This window comes from Gossypium raimondii, chromosome 9 (assembly GCF_025698545.1).
Source record: "Gossypium raimondii isolate GPD5lz chromosome 9, ASM2569854v1, whole genome shotgun sequence".
Classification (NCBI taxonomy): domain Eukaryota; kingdom Viridiplantae; phylum Streptophyta; class Magnoliopsida; order Malvales; family Malvaceae; genus Gossypium; species Gossypium raimondii.
In genome coordinates this window covers 22,628,707-22,643,270 of record NC_068573.1, presented here as the reverse complement: position 1 = coordinate 22,643,270, position 14,564 = coordinate 22,628,707, and the positions used below count along the sequence as shown (strand labels likewise).

Sequence of the window (14,564 nt, the reverse complement as noted above, 5' to 3'; positions counted from 1 at the left end):
TCAAGTGATAGCCATAAGAGCCTTCCTTTAGTATGTTCCATGAAGGCGTTCCCTTCTATAGACTGCCACAAAGGCTTATCTTCATCAGATATCACAACAAAGGCTTCCTCCTCCAAAGATTGCCATAAAGGCGTCTTTTCTCTTGTGTGTTCATGATAAGGATTTTCCTAGACTCACATTACATGAGGTTTGTCCCTCATTGTTTGGTTCACGCAAAAAAACCCCACTAGGTAATACCCTTCCTTTAGTTATTTCCATATGACACCATATCACAGCTATGATCTTACACGATATGGTGTCATGGACTTTTCTTTTAGAGAATCATCTTTAAAGTCTTGATGAACCCCTTTAGACGACTCCGCGGAGACAAAAACAAACTCACATAACAAACCTTTCATGCATTGACCACATTTAAGTAATAAAGTAGTAAGTAAGAGTTATTATCTCCACAGAGACTATTTATGTGAATCAAGAATTGTAAAATTAGCACTTAGTAAATTGGTTGATGATGACATAAATGAAAGTATGATGCAGTTTCTAATTAGACTAAAAACTAACCTAAGTATGCTAAGAATTAAAATAAACAAAGAAGAATAAGTATGCAAGTTTCTAAGAGTCAATCACAAGAGCATGCATGTGTTAGAATAATTTTCCTTCCGACTTAGAATTGTTTAAACAATGTTATAAGATATTACGGAGATTTCGTGGCAAGTTGATAATTTACTAACCTTATTTAATTAAGGTATAATGTTATACTTATTTAATTACTAAGTCTATCTAGCATGTTTTTATGTTTAATAAACTTATAGCTTCATAAGAAAATATCATACAAAGGTTATGTTAGGTAACAACATTTTAATGTTTTTACTAATTTAATCACTAAATGATTAAACATACACCATATAAGTATTGTGTTAATTAATTAAAGTATTGACCGGATTAACTAATTAATTCAGTTATTTCCCTTCATTCATAATGTATGGGAAACATGTTCATAATTTTACTTGAATGAGTAAACAGATCAAATGCACAGAACACATTTAATAGAGTTAAATAATCTAGGCAACAGAATTTAAACCATTCTAATGCCAAAAAATTAAGCAATCATGATTATATTAAAAGCAGAAAACTTGGTTGCAACATGTTTCTTGAATTGAACAAAACTATAAGATTAAAGGGAAAAAGAATTTTTAAACCGATTCTAGTGGACCTTCGTTACACTATTCACTTCTCTCCTTCGTTCTTCTCTTCTTTTCATGACTACCAAGCTTAGAATCTCTCAATATTTCGAAAAAGTGGTTGCTCTCAAAGCCTTGCAAATACTCTCTCAAGTGGAAATGGATGAATAGAAAATGAGAGAAAAGAAATGAAGAATGATGCATGCTTGGAGAGGAATGAAAGATGAATGAGTTGATGATGAGAAGTGATGTAGCTCCCCTATTTATACTTGAGAGTCCCCTTGAGTCTTTTCTATTTTTAGCATTTGACATCCCTTAAATTCCTTTTAGAAATGGTTGGACCCTTGAGTTAAGGAAGGAGGATGGATGGTTTGCTAATTTTAGCTTGATTCAAGCTTAATACAAGGGAGAAAAGTTGAAGAGAATGGACGATTTGCACATTTTCTGGGAAGGGAGTTTGGTTTCTGATTTTAGAAGTTAATTTGGTGGTTTACCAAGTCCCCTTTGGATGGTTTGACTCCCCTATGGCCGAATTAGGCTCTTTCCTTCCTTAATGGACGGTTTGGACTTTATTCTCAGCAGAAGGCTTGTCCAACTGTACTGACTCATTTGAGAGCTAGGCCAAGGTAAATTTAAGAGTCCAATACTTCATTTTAGGCATCCCATGTTGATTATTTATCAACCCATGTATGCATGGCTTGTGCTGTAGAAATGCTATAGCGTTGAGCATTAATAGGTGAACTTCATAACTATCTTTTCTTCTAGTGCTCCAAACTACTTCAAATTCCAAGAATATGTAAAATTAGTATGTAAAAGTAAATAGAATTTTATTTTAACTTTATCCATATACACAAATTTGTAATAAAAACTATAGAATTTGTTATCAAACACTTAGAATTTACATAAATTACTAGTTAGAAGGTGTTGTAAATGTCTATATAATTTAGAGTTATTAGGTATGGCAATATCGAGTTTGGGTATCGCAATAGCGACGCCTGATGAGGAGAAAAATAACTGCAGTGGTAGTTTTTGTCCAACACCCACACCAATCAAAATTAGGAGCTTAGGGGAATTTTGGTCCAAAATTTTAGGTTGAAATCAGTTATTAAAAGCCACTTTTGGCTTAATGAAAAGGGGAGAGATAACTTTTCACTTTTGTTTCTATCATCTTTTGTCCTTAATTTTAGGTTAGGGTTAAGGTTTTTCTTTTCTTTTCTTTTCTTTTCTTTTCCTTTTTCTTTTTTGTTCTTTTCATTTCTAGTTTTGGTTTTATTTTTTCTTTTTAGGGTAGATTTTAGTTTTGTTGTTTTCTTTCTTCCTTCTTGTTAAATATTTTGTAAATGAAGATGGTAAAACTCTTGGGCTTCAATAGATTTCCATCCATTAACGAGCGTTTTCTTAAACCCTTTACTTTCAATTTATACCTACAATGTGTTTGATAAAATGCTTGTTTAGAATTTAAGTTTGATTATGTGCTAAATTTGTTGATGGTTGGTTGATTGATTATTTGTTAGTTTAAGTTAAATGTTTATGCAAGATTAATTGGTTGTTTGATAATATCGAAATGCTTACTATGCTAAAATTGATGCATCTAGTAGAAAATCTAGATAAACGAGACCGAGAAGAGAGTTTATCCTTAGATAGTTTGATATAATTGTACCGAATAGTGGGACTGGGAGGAGGTCTATATGCCTAGGTATGACCGGGAGAAGAGCTTAAGTGGTATATTTTAGTCGAGAATGAGACCGAGAGGAGATTCCTAGCTAAGAGTGGCAATCAATATAATCAATTTAGGTTTATTAGCTTAGTTAGCGATTAACGAATCAACCGACCATCGTTTTATCATCTACATTGTTGACCGCCTATAAACATGTTATCGTTTATAGTAAAAATAACACACACAAAATATATATAATTGAATCAGCAGTTTCCACAAGTATACGAGTCAAATTGTAATATATTATATGTGTACAATGGAACACAAGAAGTATTTTGAAGATCGTGCCCAAGGTAGGATGGAATAAATCTAATAAAAATCTTTTTACAATAATAATTCTAAATTGTAATAATTAAATACTATATTACGACAGATCATAAAATAGATTAATAAATTAAATTAAATAATTAAAATAAATAAGAAAATAAACAAACGACTTAAATTAATAAAAAAAATCAGGAATTAACTTGTTTCAAGGTTTGTAATTAACTTTAGATTAGGGTTTTAGGGTAAATTAGCTACCGATTAACCAATTATTACCTCTTAGTCTCTAATTGATAAATCTATTAATCAATACTCGCTTATCTCTTGACCTTACTTTCTCAAGTAGGATAAACTACGATTTACTCGGTTAGACTTATCTCCTGATCTCATCTAACTTATGCTTACTTCCTAGGGTTGTCAAGCCTAGGGTTTAGGAACACGTAATTTATACCTACTAATTTTCTAGAGAAACCCTAAATCCTCCTTTAATCATTCCCCCCATCCACTCCTTAATCTCCCTTAAGGGATTTAGCAACTCATGTTATTCATAAACTTAATCTAAATTGAATAAAAAATGTAAAAAAACACGATTTAATTGAAAGAGAAAAGAGATTAGAATAATCTTGAAATTGATATCGATTGAAGAATGGAGTAGAAAATTCCTTGATCAGAATAACGAATACTGTTTCTTGCAAAATCAAATAACTGAAATACTTCAATAATATAAAGTAACTCTTGGATTGAAATCAATTCTAAGAGGAAAGAACAAAGCGTTTATGAAAAGCCGAAAGAAAACTTAATCTAATCCTACTCCTAAACTATGAGGGTTTTGAAGGTGTCCAATACGACTTAGTTACATCAAACCCCTAAAGTATTATCTATAGGAGTGTTGGCAACTCAAATTAGGTCTTCAGCACGTCCTAGGTCTTTGTCTAAAGTACATTGTGTGAACGGAAATAGCCTCAATAGACTTGGGCAACACGTTGACCTTTGCCGTACCATAAGCCTTGCATGGCACAACACGACAGGTGTTTCACACCTTGTATAGTTTGTTTCATGCTTTAACGGCTCAAGAAGCTTGTGCATCATTCGTCCTTTACTCTCACATCAATTGGTCATATAATTCATCATCCTATACACTCAATTTAATATATTAGCACTATCTAAGGCCCGTGTCGACCTAATAGGTCACAACACTCACAAAATGTGTTAAAAATACTTATTTTTACTAACTTTTAATACTAAGTACTAAATATCGAAAACGTAATGTAAAAACCAAATTGGCTAGAAAACAAACTCCTTAAGTGTGAAAATAGACCGAAATAACTACTATATTTGACGGCATGTTAATTGTCTAAAGCAATAGGGCAGAAATTTAGATTAGTTGGTTTAATTGATAATTTAAATTTAGTTTATAAACAGTTTCTTTTGGAATTTGCACTAATAATTTTTCAATTGATTAATTTAGTAATTGTTTAACTTGTAATTAACTTGATAAACACATTTACCGACAATCCTTTAGGTTCAATCCATGGGATACTCGAGTGTCACATTGACACTAAAAATATTACAACTAACATTGTACGCTTGCAATTAAAACCACACTTTTAAATCGTTTTATAAAATTGCTTGTTTTCTGCACATGTGAGCTTGTGGTCAATGATTTCATTAAAGTGTCGGTATTATTATGACTTGGGAATATGACTAACACATTTAGTTGTTAACGTTATTATATGTTTATTTTTACCATCACGTGCCAAAGGATAGCTATATTGAATGCTAAATTGATTAGTTTTGATTATGCTTGTACTTATCAATGTAAGTTTAGTGAATCCATTTGAACTTAGTAAGCATTCTTAATGTTTACTCTGGTTGTTTTTCCTTCCTTGTAGATTTTCAGCTTGTATAATTGCCGAGCCGGATCAGTGGAGTAGCACACACTATCTCGAGATGATATTTATAAATTCATTTTGAGTCTAGACTATGACTTCTAAAAGAATTTTGATATAAAAGTTTAGAAAATTTGTTCAAGTGATCATTTGAAAAAAGCTAGTAGTCAAGATTGAATATGTAGAATATGAGTTGTGTGTATTATAGATATGTATATTATTTTTCTTTCACTAAGATTTTTCCCCTATAATTTTTATCTTAGTAAGGTTTTAACGAGACAGTTATTTACTAATGAACATTCAAGGGGAATGTATAAATATTTTATTATTATAAAGTGGAAGTCCATTAAGATAAGAAATTTGATATATATTAGGACTCTAATGTTCATTACGAGTAGATTTTTATATAATTTATATTTCTTATATCTATAAATACATATTTGAAAAAGTATTGTAAATATCTCTATTGACCAATAAAATGTGTACTCTCATTATTCTCCTATTTCTCTTGTTTTATATTCCTCTTTGTTCTTTATTTTATAACAGTATATTAATTTTGAAATAAATTTATTTATTTTAAATTAAAAATTAAATTAATATTATTTAAAATATATATATTAAATTACTTATTCGTTAAAAAACATTTTTGTTAATAAAATGACTAAAAATATTAAAATTAATATATTTTATATTTCATTTTGTCTAACTAATTTCAGAATTTCCTCTAAAAAAGTAATTTCAAAATTTACCATATTAAATTAGCACTTTCCTATTTATATATATAATATTAAGATGTCACATTTTAATTAATCACATCCTATTGAAATCTTAACACAAGAATATCAAATGATACTTTAATTTTTTAGTTTTTATTTAATCGTTATTCCTCCAACATATACAATTTTTTACTTCTACCCTTTTACAAGACATAAATGGATAAAGCAAAAGGTACAACAAAAACATTAAAAAAGTTTCTTTTTAAATAAAAATTTCTTATATTGTATCCAAAAGGTTTAATTTAAATGTGCAAATGAATAAACCAAGACTTCAAACATACAAAGTACAAAAAAAAAAAAAACAAACAAACAAACAAACTAAAAGTTCATGACAATTGGAGCAAATCTCAACAACTTGTCTAAAGAATTTGGTGAAAACTTCCTAGCAAATAAGTGGCAAACATTGACTATTCTTTCATTGTAATAGCACTGTGAGGAAGTTCTTAGTTTCTTCAAGAACTCTTCGGTCACTTCTTCTCTACGAAACCTATTGGGATGAGGTCCTCCCTTCGACCAATCCACATATGTCAATGTTTTATACGCATTCCTCGTCGGGAAATTCATGTCTACAAATGTCGGCAAGTAATGCTCGTCGCCATAGCAATCGTTTTTGCAATATTGCCAAAAAACCGGATAATATGTTTGGTCGGTGATTACCTCGATGGCTAGGAACCGATCGACCTCGAACCATTGAGATCCCTTTCGCCATTGTTCGAGAGTAATCAGAGGGGACATCATTTTACTGTATCTACCACGGCCAACAGGACCTGGTAAATCATACGACTCCACAAAGGATTTGGTGGAGTTGATAAGATAGTCATAAACGGTTGAGAAATTGAAGAGAGGAATGCATGATTCCGAGAGAAGAACAAAACGTTCGTTGGATATATCCATCAATGCGTTTGCTAATAAACGTCGTTCTGCTTCCACCATATTCATTTCTCCCCATCTTGCTATCTACATTATTTCATGTTCATAAAAACAATGTTATTATAAAATGATGTAACAAATATATTTGTAAAAAATTTGTATAAATAAACAAATGTTATTACATTTTGTTCTCGCTACTCAAAAAAAGGGGGCAAATTAGTCCACGTACATCAGATACAAGAGTAAATTGATCATTTTGTCAAAAATTTTATCTATTTCTATTGTTAAAAATTATTCTTTGTACGTCAAAATGAGGTACACATAGGACGCCACATGTAACTATCTAGTTATTCCATTAACCATGCTAGTTTTTAATAGTGGAAATAGATGAAATTTTTAATAGAATTGACCAATTTGCTTTTTAATTTAACATATAGAGACTAAATTGCCCATTTTAAGTAAATGAGGTAAAATGCAATCGATTCCTAATTTATAGTCCTTATCTTGGATTTGGTTGAATGGTAAAATATAATAAGAAAAATTAAATAAATATGGGTTCAAATGATATTATGTGTATATTTTTATTTTTATATTATTAAAAATACGCTCAAATAATTTAATTTACTTTAAAAACAAATTTTTATATTTTTTAATCGAGTTAATACCCAATTCACCTATAACATTATCTTAATCAATAGCTTTATAATAAATAAATATAGAAGTTGCTAATAATACACTGTAAAATATTAAAAGATGAAGAATGGAGGTAGAATGAAAGATTCTATGGACGTCTATATAGATATATAAGGAAAATGTAAAGTTGTTACTCATTTAACTGGAAAAGTTGTAGAATAAAAGCAATGCATGTAACTCTACTTAAAAATATGTTGCAAATCTATTAAATATTCACCCATTAAATATTAATGAGTAATTATTTAATATATTATTAATATAATTTTTAAATTTTATAAGCGAGTATGATAAGTATGATATTTATTTATGTAATTTACTACCCTCTATAATATATTTATTAAACTTTTAACCTTCTAGTATATAAAATAAATTTTCAAATTAACTTTATACAAGTATTTAAAATACTTGGGGCCTTAAATACTTAATAGCCAGCCAGCTTAACCTACCATAACGGAGGATAAACCATAAATAATATGCTCTTAATAACCTGAGCTGTTTTTTTTCTCTTGAAATATTAATTTAGTATGTTTCTTGTTTTGCCCAAAATTTTCTTCTTCTTTTTTTGTACATTTTGGTCTTATATTTGAGGCAAGTTTTATATATTAATAACCACTATAATTTAATGCATCATCAAAACCAAATTTAGCCCACCTTTTTGTTTAAATACAAAATTAGGATATTTATTTTTCAGTCAAAAGTATATTTAAACTATTAATTTTATTTCGTTTGATTCAAATTATAATATCAATCAATAAAAATGATATTTGTTATATTTTTATTGTATGTTCATTTAAGCTAATAAACAAAGGGCAAAAAAGAGGGAAAAGTGGGATGAACAGACCTTACTAGGAATCCAGCGATCGTAAAACACCGAAGACTTGGGCATAGTTTGAACGAAAGAAGGATCAGAATGGACGTAAATGGAGTAAAAGCCTTCATGTCCACGAAAGAATTTCTCCCAAAGTGGAGCTAATAACACTTTTCCTCTCGTCAAGAACATGAATGCAATTTTGGGTGTTCGTTGGATTGGGTATTTTGGGATTTTAGGAACCAATGATGCCCTCCAAAACAACTCCTCATCCGTCATATTATGCCTAGTCGCCGGCGGTTCAAAAAATTCTTTTATATAATTCCTCTTCTCTTTTCGAGTTTCTTTGATGGGTGGTGATGATACAGAAAGAGGGGAAGGCAGTTCAATAACACCACCCGATGGAAGAGTTGGTGGTGGTGGCGGCGGACGAATGTCGGATGCACGGAAAACGGATAGTTGGTAGAGTTGGAAATCCATGGAACCATCTTTGAGATAGAAGAAACTGAGAGTGATCCCTAACCCCAACCCTAAACCAAAGAGAATGAAATAGAAAACAATATCATTGAATTGGATGAGGGAATTGGGAAGCTTGGTGGTGGTGGTGGATATTTGAGGACGGTGTTGTTGTTTCTCCACCACGTTCTTCTTCATTGCGGAGGAGGAAGAGGCAGCGCCGTCGTGGGTGGTGGTGGATTGAGAGCTGCTTCTCTCTTTTATTTGTTATTAAATAGAGGAAGCGCTATAAGAGAAAAGAGATGACATGAGAGAGGAGGATATTGATGTTATGGTGTCGTCGGGTGTGTGTAAAATTGAAGTTATTGTTCGTTCTTTTTGCTTTTAATATGTGAGATAGAGAGAGAAACAGGGACGTACATTTTCTTTTGAGTTACATTACAAGTCTCAAGCCTATCTCCCTCTTTTTCTTTATTAATGGCTAAAATAGCAAACCTATTACTAGGTTAAATTTGCTATTAATCCCTATATTTTTAAAAATTTATGGATTTAGTCCTTATACTTTAATTTGATCAATTTTAATTTATGTACTTTTTAAATTAGTCCTGTTATCTGGTTAAATGTAATTACCAACTATGTACTATGCATATAGTTGTAGATTTAGTCTATTCTCTACAAGTGGGTCATTCAAAAGTCACTATACTTTTTGAAATTTGAAATTTTAGTCTTAACGAATGAGAGTCATTAATCCATTAATTGGATCTTTAATGAGCAATATGTGGAAATAACAAGTGATATAGCATTACAAATATGATAATATGTTTGCCGCATCAAACTTTGAAAATAACAGAACTTGACTTAATGAATTTAACAATTATCGTTTGGTGATTATTGAAATTTAAAATTTGAAAAGTACAAAAGACTATAAATGACTAAATTAAAGTAGAGTGGTTGAATCCACAACTTTTACAAAGTATAAGGACTGATAGTATAATTTTATTTATTTTAAGTACCCATTTTAACATATTTAAATATTTTTAAAGCATTTAATATGACTAAATAAATCTTTCGGTTTTATGTGTACATCAAAATAAATCTTAACATAAATTAATGTTTAATTTGAAACAAATAATTGTTTAAATGTAAATCAAAGAATAAAAACTTTTAAAAAAAAACAGAATAAAATTTACGTAGTTGTACCAAAATAATAAATAACAACTCACTTCAAGAGTTCCTTAATAATTTAATCGTATAATAGTGGCATAAACGTAATATAAATTAAATATTCTCTATTGAAACATATGAATAAGTGAAAGTAAAGTTTTACCAAAATCAAACTCATGTTTATACTTAAAATTCCATTTTATTATCTTTCGATTTAGAAATAAATAATATATTCATAACCCAAACTTTTGGAACACCATGTTCATCTTTTCCCCTAATTATCAATTTCTCTCTGCATCATTTTGATACAAACAATTTACTAACTAAATGATTGACCCAATAAAATATAGATTCCCAAACTAAACGCAAAACATATGCAAAAAGTACGTAATGCCATCAAGTAAGGAAATTTTAAAAATTAAATAACTAATGCATAATATTAACTCGTTGTAAACGTTAAATGTAAGATTATTAAAATAATAATTAAAACAAAAAGGTACATTAAATAAATTTAAATAACACGCAGCTTTTTTGCACTTGTCCACGAAGCTTTCTCATGTGTTGAAACCATGGAATTATCTTCTCTTTCTCGACATATGGAATCAAACAATCACTCATCCATTGATCTCCAATTCGATTCCTTCAATGATTTTTCACAATTTTCATTACAAAACAAATACTCTTTCCACACTTACTGTAGCAATTAGCTAAATCAACGCTAACTTAACCAGGCAATATGCCAATGGATAAACAATGTTCTTTTTTGTATCAGCCATCTTCTTTGAAAGATTTTGAGTTCCTTTCGAATTTGAGAGCTCCCAATTTGATCGCATGTCAATAATTTTATGTCTCCAATTGGTTATCAAGTGCAAAAACTTCAACTGGAGAAAAAAAATGAATAAATTTGACTAAGATGAATCAACTTATGTTTGCCAAAAGTTGCAAAATCCTCATTAGGACATAAGAAAGATACAAATAATAGTAGCTTTGTATTTACTTCATTGAAACGATTGTTAAGTTCTTGGAGTTGTGTATCTATAACAATATAAAATAACTCCACAATATAATAATCCATATTAGTTACCTTAAGAGCTTTCCTATGTAACCTTCCTTTGGCAACAAAGTCATCATCCATATTAAGAACATCAATATCATGCTTTTGACAAAAGGATGGTACTTCTGAAAGTAGAGAAGTTCATCCATCTTCTCGGAGCTTTTGTAATCATTCTTTTGAAATCATTACCAATAAGATGACATTATCAATTTCTTAATTTTTTCTTTTGTGATCCCAACACATGTTTCATTTTTTGGAAAAATCAGGTTTGAAAACGATTTTCTGTCAGAATAAAAAATTAAAATTTTGAAAATCAAGTTGGTTTGTGATATTTATACTAATATTTTTTTTCTCGAAAAATACTAGTGTTTTGTGCGAGACGAATCCTAGACATTCTCAGCTTTCAACCAAATGAACTTCTTTATTCTCGTATCACAAATTGCTTCGAGTGTGGGCTCGGCCAGACAATCATGAACCGAACACAGAACTAGAAATGATTTATTACTTTCAGTAGGAAAGTAATTCTCTCTCAATAAAAACTGATATAATTGTAATTTTTCTAGAAAATAGAATTTATTCTAAGAAAATAAGTTCTCACTACTTTCTAGCAAAATAACAATATATTTGAAACTTATGTGTTAAAAGTTATGTAAATAGTTCTACCAGTGTCATCTATTTATAGGGAGAAATAAGAAGAATCATGGTTGAATTAGTAAAACACAAATAATATTTATTTAATAGAAAATAATATTCTACTCTAAGTAGATTGGGGTGAGCAGCACACCCTACTAAATAATACTAGGGATGTTGCCCCTCTCTCTTATGATGAGAGGATTTGGCTCTCTCTTGTATTGGGTTCAATTATATATGGTTTTTGGATTTTTAACCCAGTACTTTATAATTTAATCCAACACAATACATGTTTTCTATTTCCCAAAATAAATATTATTTAATTAATTAATTTAATTACATAAATTAATTTTCTAACTAAATAACTATTTCAATCCAATTCTAATTTCGTTAAAGTCATGGCAACTTTACCGCAAAAAAATCTATAAGGAAATATATTTAATTTTCATATTCAATAGATTCACTATAACTAATTAATTTAATTCCATTTTAGAACTTCAATTATTTAATTAATTAAATAATAATTCAAAAATTTAAATTAATTCTCAATTCATTTTTATACTCTGTGAGAAAGCACATTCATTTGTGAATGTGACTCATTGCTCTATCTTCATCATTACCATCCATTTCTGTTCATTTGGTTTCAACAAGTTAGCGTAGGGACCAGTTGAACATATGAAATTAGGGATCAAATAATTTATAATTAAATTTCAACTTTTTACGTATTAATTATAAACTTATTTAGTCACAAATTCATTCCACTATAGTATCATGACTCAGCTCTCCCTAGTTACTTACCATTACGAAAGCTACTCAATCAGTGTTTGTCCAATGACCTTGTCATCAATGTGTTACCCACATAGGATATCCTTAATCTCTTTGGGATAAATCTATTATCCCAATATGATTCGATTTTATCTCATGATAACCATTACATCTTTCTTCATAAAAAGTCAGTTACAATCAAATAGTAATTAGGTCATTTATCACAAAGACAAATGACCAGTGGTCACGTTTACTTTTCATCTATCATGTAATATCGAGGAAAATATATCATTTACCCATTTATTAGGTTATGAATTCCATTATTTTGAATGATGCTAAATATTGTAGAAGTCGTATACCCAACGCACCAGCTTTCGGTTCCTTATCTATTTGAACTCAAACTTTTACTTACTTCAAAGTATACGCGTCACACATACATAGCCCATTATTTACTCAAGATTAATGTATGTCACACTATGAATATCATAAGTGAATAAATCCAAAAACAGATCTAAGATTTATTGTACTTGGGTCCTGTGCAATGCACTGCCAATCCAATCAATCATATCTATGTATCTATCTTCTAGGAGCCATCTACTCTGATGCCCAAGACAAAAAATCTTCCCAATTGGACTTGATAAACAACATATTAGTCTTTCAATCTGTTTGCTAATTTCCTATTAGACTAAGGACATGTTTGGGTTGATCTACTAATACAAGTTGTATTTCTATATTATGATCCAACCACATAATATCGCTTAGTATTGGTTAAACATTAGATAACCAAGAGTCAATATTTGCTTCTATTTTTCTTTGCGTGCAAAAATATTGAAGGCAATATACAAATAGTGTTAATGTAATTTATGGATATTATTAAACCAATTCATTCTAAAAGTAAAAGCATACAAAACAAATATACTACACCTAAGGCACCAGATTCAACATCATTGATTTAAAGGAATAAAAAAATTCAAATGATTTCATCAAACCTAACAATGTATTAGCTTATTCCTTTTTATCAGATGTTAATCCATCATCTATTATAATTTCAAGTAAATCAACTATCGCACTGAACATGATAATCATGCTTAAAAGCATACCATAGTGTGAGCCCCAATGAGTATCACTTGGTTAAATAAGGGTTTTCTCTTGATTTAATCCTCGTACAGAATAAATTTCAAAATTGGACAAAGACTTGTGAACTTTAAAAAAGTGCAATTCACAAAGCATTTCATGGTGTTTGCAATAACTTCTTATAGCATTTATTAAGGAAACAATCAAACTGAAAAGAGATGCAATCTTAATATGATTTTTTGTTGCTAAAACTAGTGCTAATTTGAGTTGGTGCGTGAAACAATAAATGTAAAGAAATGATGAATTTTCTCTTAAAATCAAACTTGTCAAACCATTAAACTCCCCTTGCATGTTACTAGCACCATCATAACCTTGTACCTTAATTCTTGATGTGCTTAATCCAAATTTAGCCAGGAAAGCATCAATTGCTGCTTTAAGTGATAATGGAGTAGTATCCTTAACATGGACAATTCTTAAAAATCTTTTCAAAACATTTTCCTTTCTATTGACATATCATAGCATAATTCCCATTTGTTTTTTATTTGATACATCACGAGACTTATCTACCAACAAAGCAAACCAACTCATCTTAAAGATCTTCAATTATGGTATTTGTGGTCTCTATTGTAGCAGCTTATGCAATGTCTTTTTAAACATCATGAGAAGTTAAACGATTATTCTGGAGCATTTTCCATAATAATTTTTTTCACCACATCATTATATCTCCAATTAACTTAAGAATTTCAAGAAAGTTACATTGATTGATTGAACCAACATATTCATCATGCTCCCGAAATGTTGAACCTTGTTTAAGAAGAAACAAGCTCAATCGATTGAGAAAATTACTCTTATTCTATAAATTACTTAAAATAGCAATTTTTCCACTATATAAATGTTAGTAGACGGTGGAAAATACAATTGAAATGCAAAAAAAAAAAAGAACTGATGATGTATTTTATACAAAAAAAAGAACATTTTAATCAATTTTATAAGTCCAAAAAAAAATGAATGCTAGCGACATTAATATCTCAATGTATCCCTCAATACGAAACATGTTGCCTTCGTATGCCTTGGGTTTCTACAGTGCCCTCATAACCTCTATTGATTGTCTCTCTCCCAAATACCATTAACATATCAACAGGAAAGCTCACCCCAGCTGGCCGCACTTTCTGACCTTTACTATTCAAACCCTGTATCAAGTGCTCTGATTTCAAAAATCTCAGTGG

At 29.9% G+C, this 14,564-nt stretch overlaps 2 protein-coding genes across 2 annotated transcripts; both read right to left on the bottom strand.

Moving 5' to 3' along the window:
• Positions 1-6,142: 6,142 nt before the first annotated feature.
• On the bottom strand, positions 6,143-9,077 carry LOC105797860 (glycosyltransferase BC10). Its single transcript, XM_012627758.2, has 2 exons — positions 8,229-9,077; positions 6,143-6,781 (listed from the first exon to the last, which is right to left on the bottom strand). Exons 1-2 carry the CDS (start codon positions 8,847-8,849, stop codon positions 6,143-6,145), a joined length of 1,260 nt encoding a protein of 419 aa, XP_012483212.1. The 5' UTR covers positions 8,850-9,077.
• A 1,239-nt stretch (positions 9,078-10,316) lies between these two features.
• Positions 10,317-11,037, bottom strand: LOC128032574 (uncharacterized; the record flags this gene model as incomplete). Its single annotated transcript, XM_052621190.1, is given in 3 exon segments — positions 10,317-10,487; positions 10,490-10,522; positions 10,900-11,037. Coding segments are annotated over 3 exon segments (342 nt in total), but the record flags the coding sequence as incomplete, so codon positions are not given.
• Positions 11,038-14,564: the final 3,527 nt, after the last annotated feature.

What these genes read in the sequence shown, in the direction of transcription:
- LOC105797860 (XM_012627758.2), bottom strand. Translation starts at nt 8,849, where the DNA reads ATGAAGAAGAACGTGGTGGAGAAACAACAACACCGTCCTCAAATATCC. An exon ending in ATCGCTGGATTCCTAGTAAG is followed by an intron (nt 6,782 to 8,228) that starts GTCTGTTCATCC and finishes GAAATAATGTAG; the next exon opens with ATAGCAAGATGGGGAGAAAT.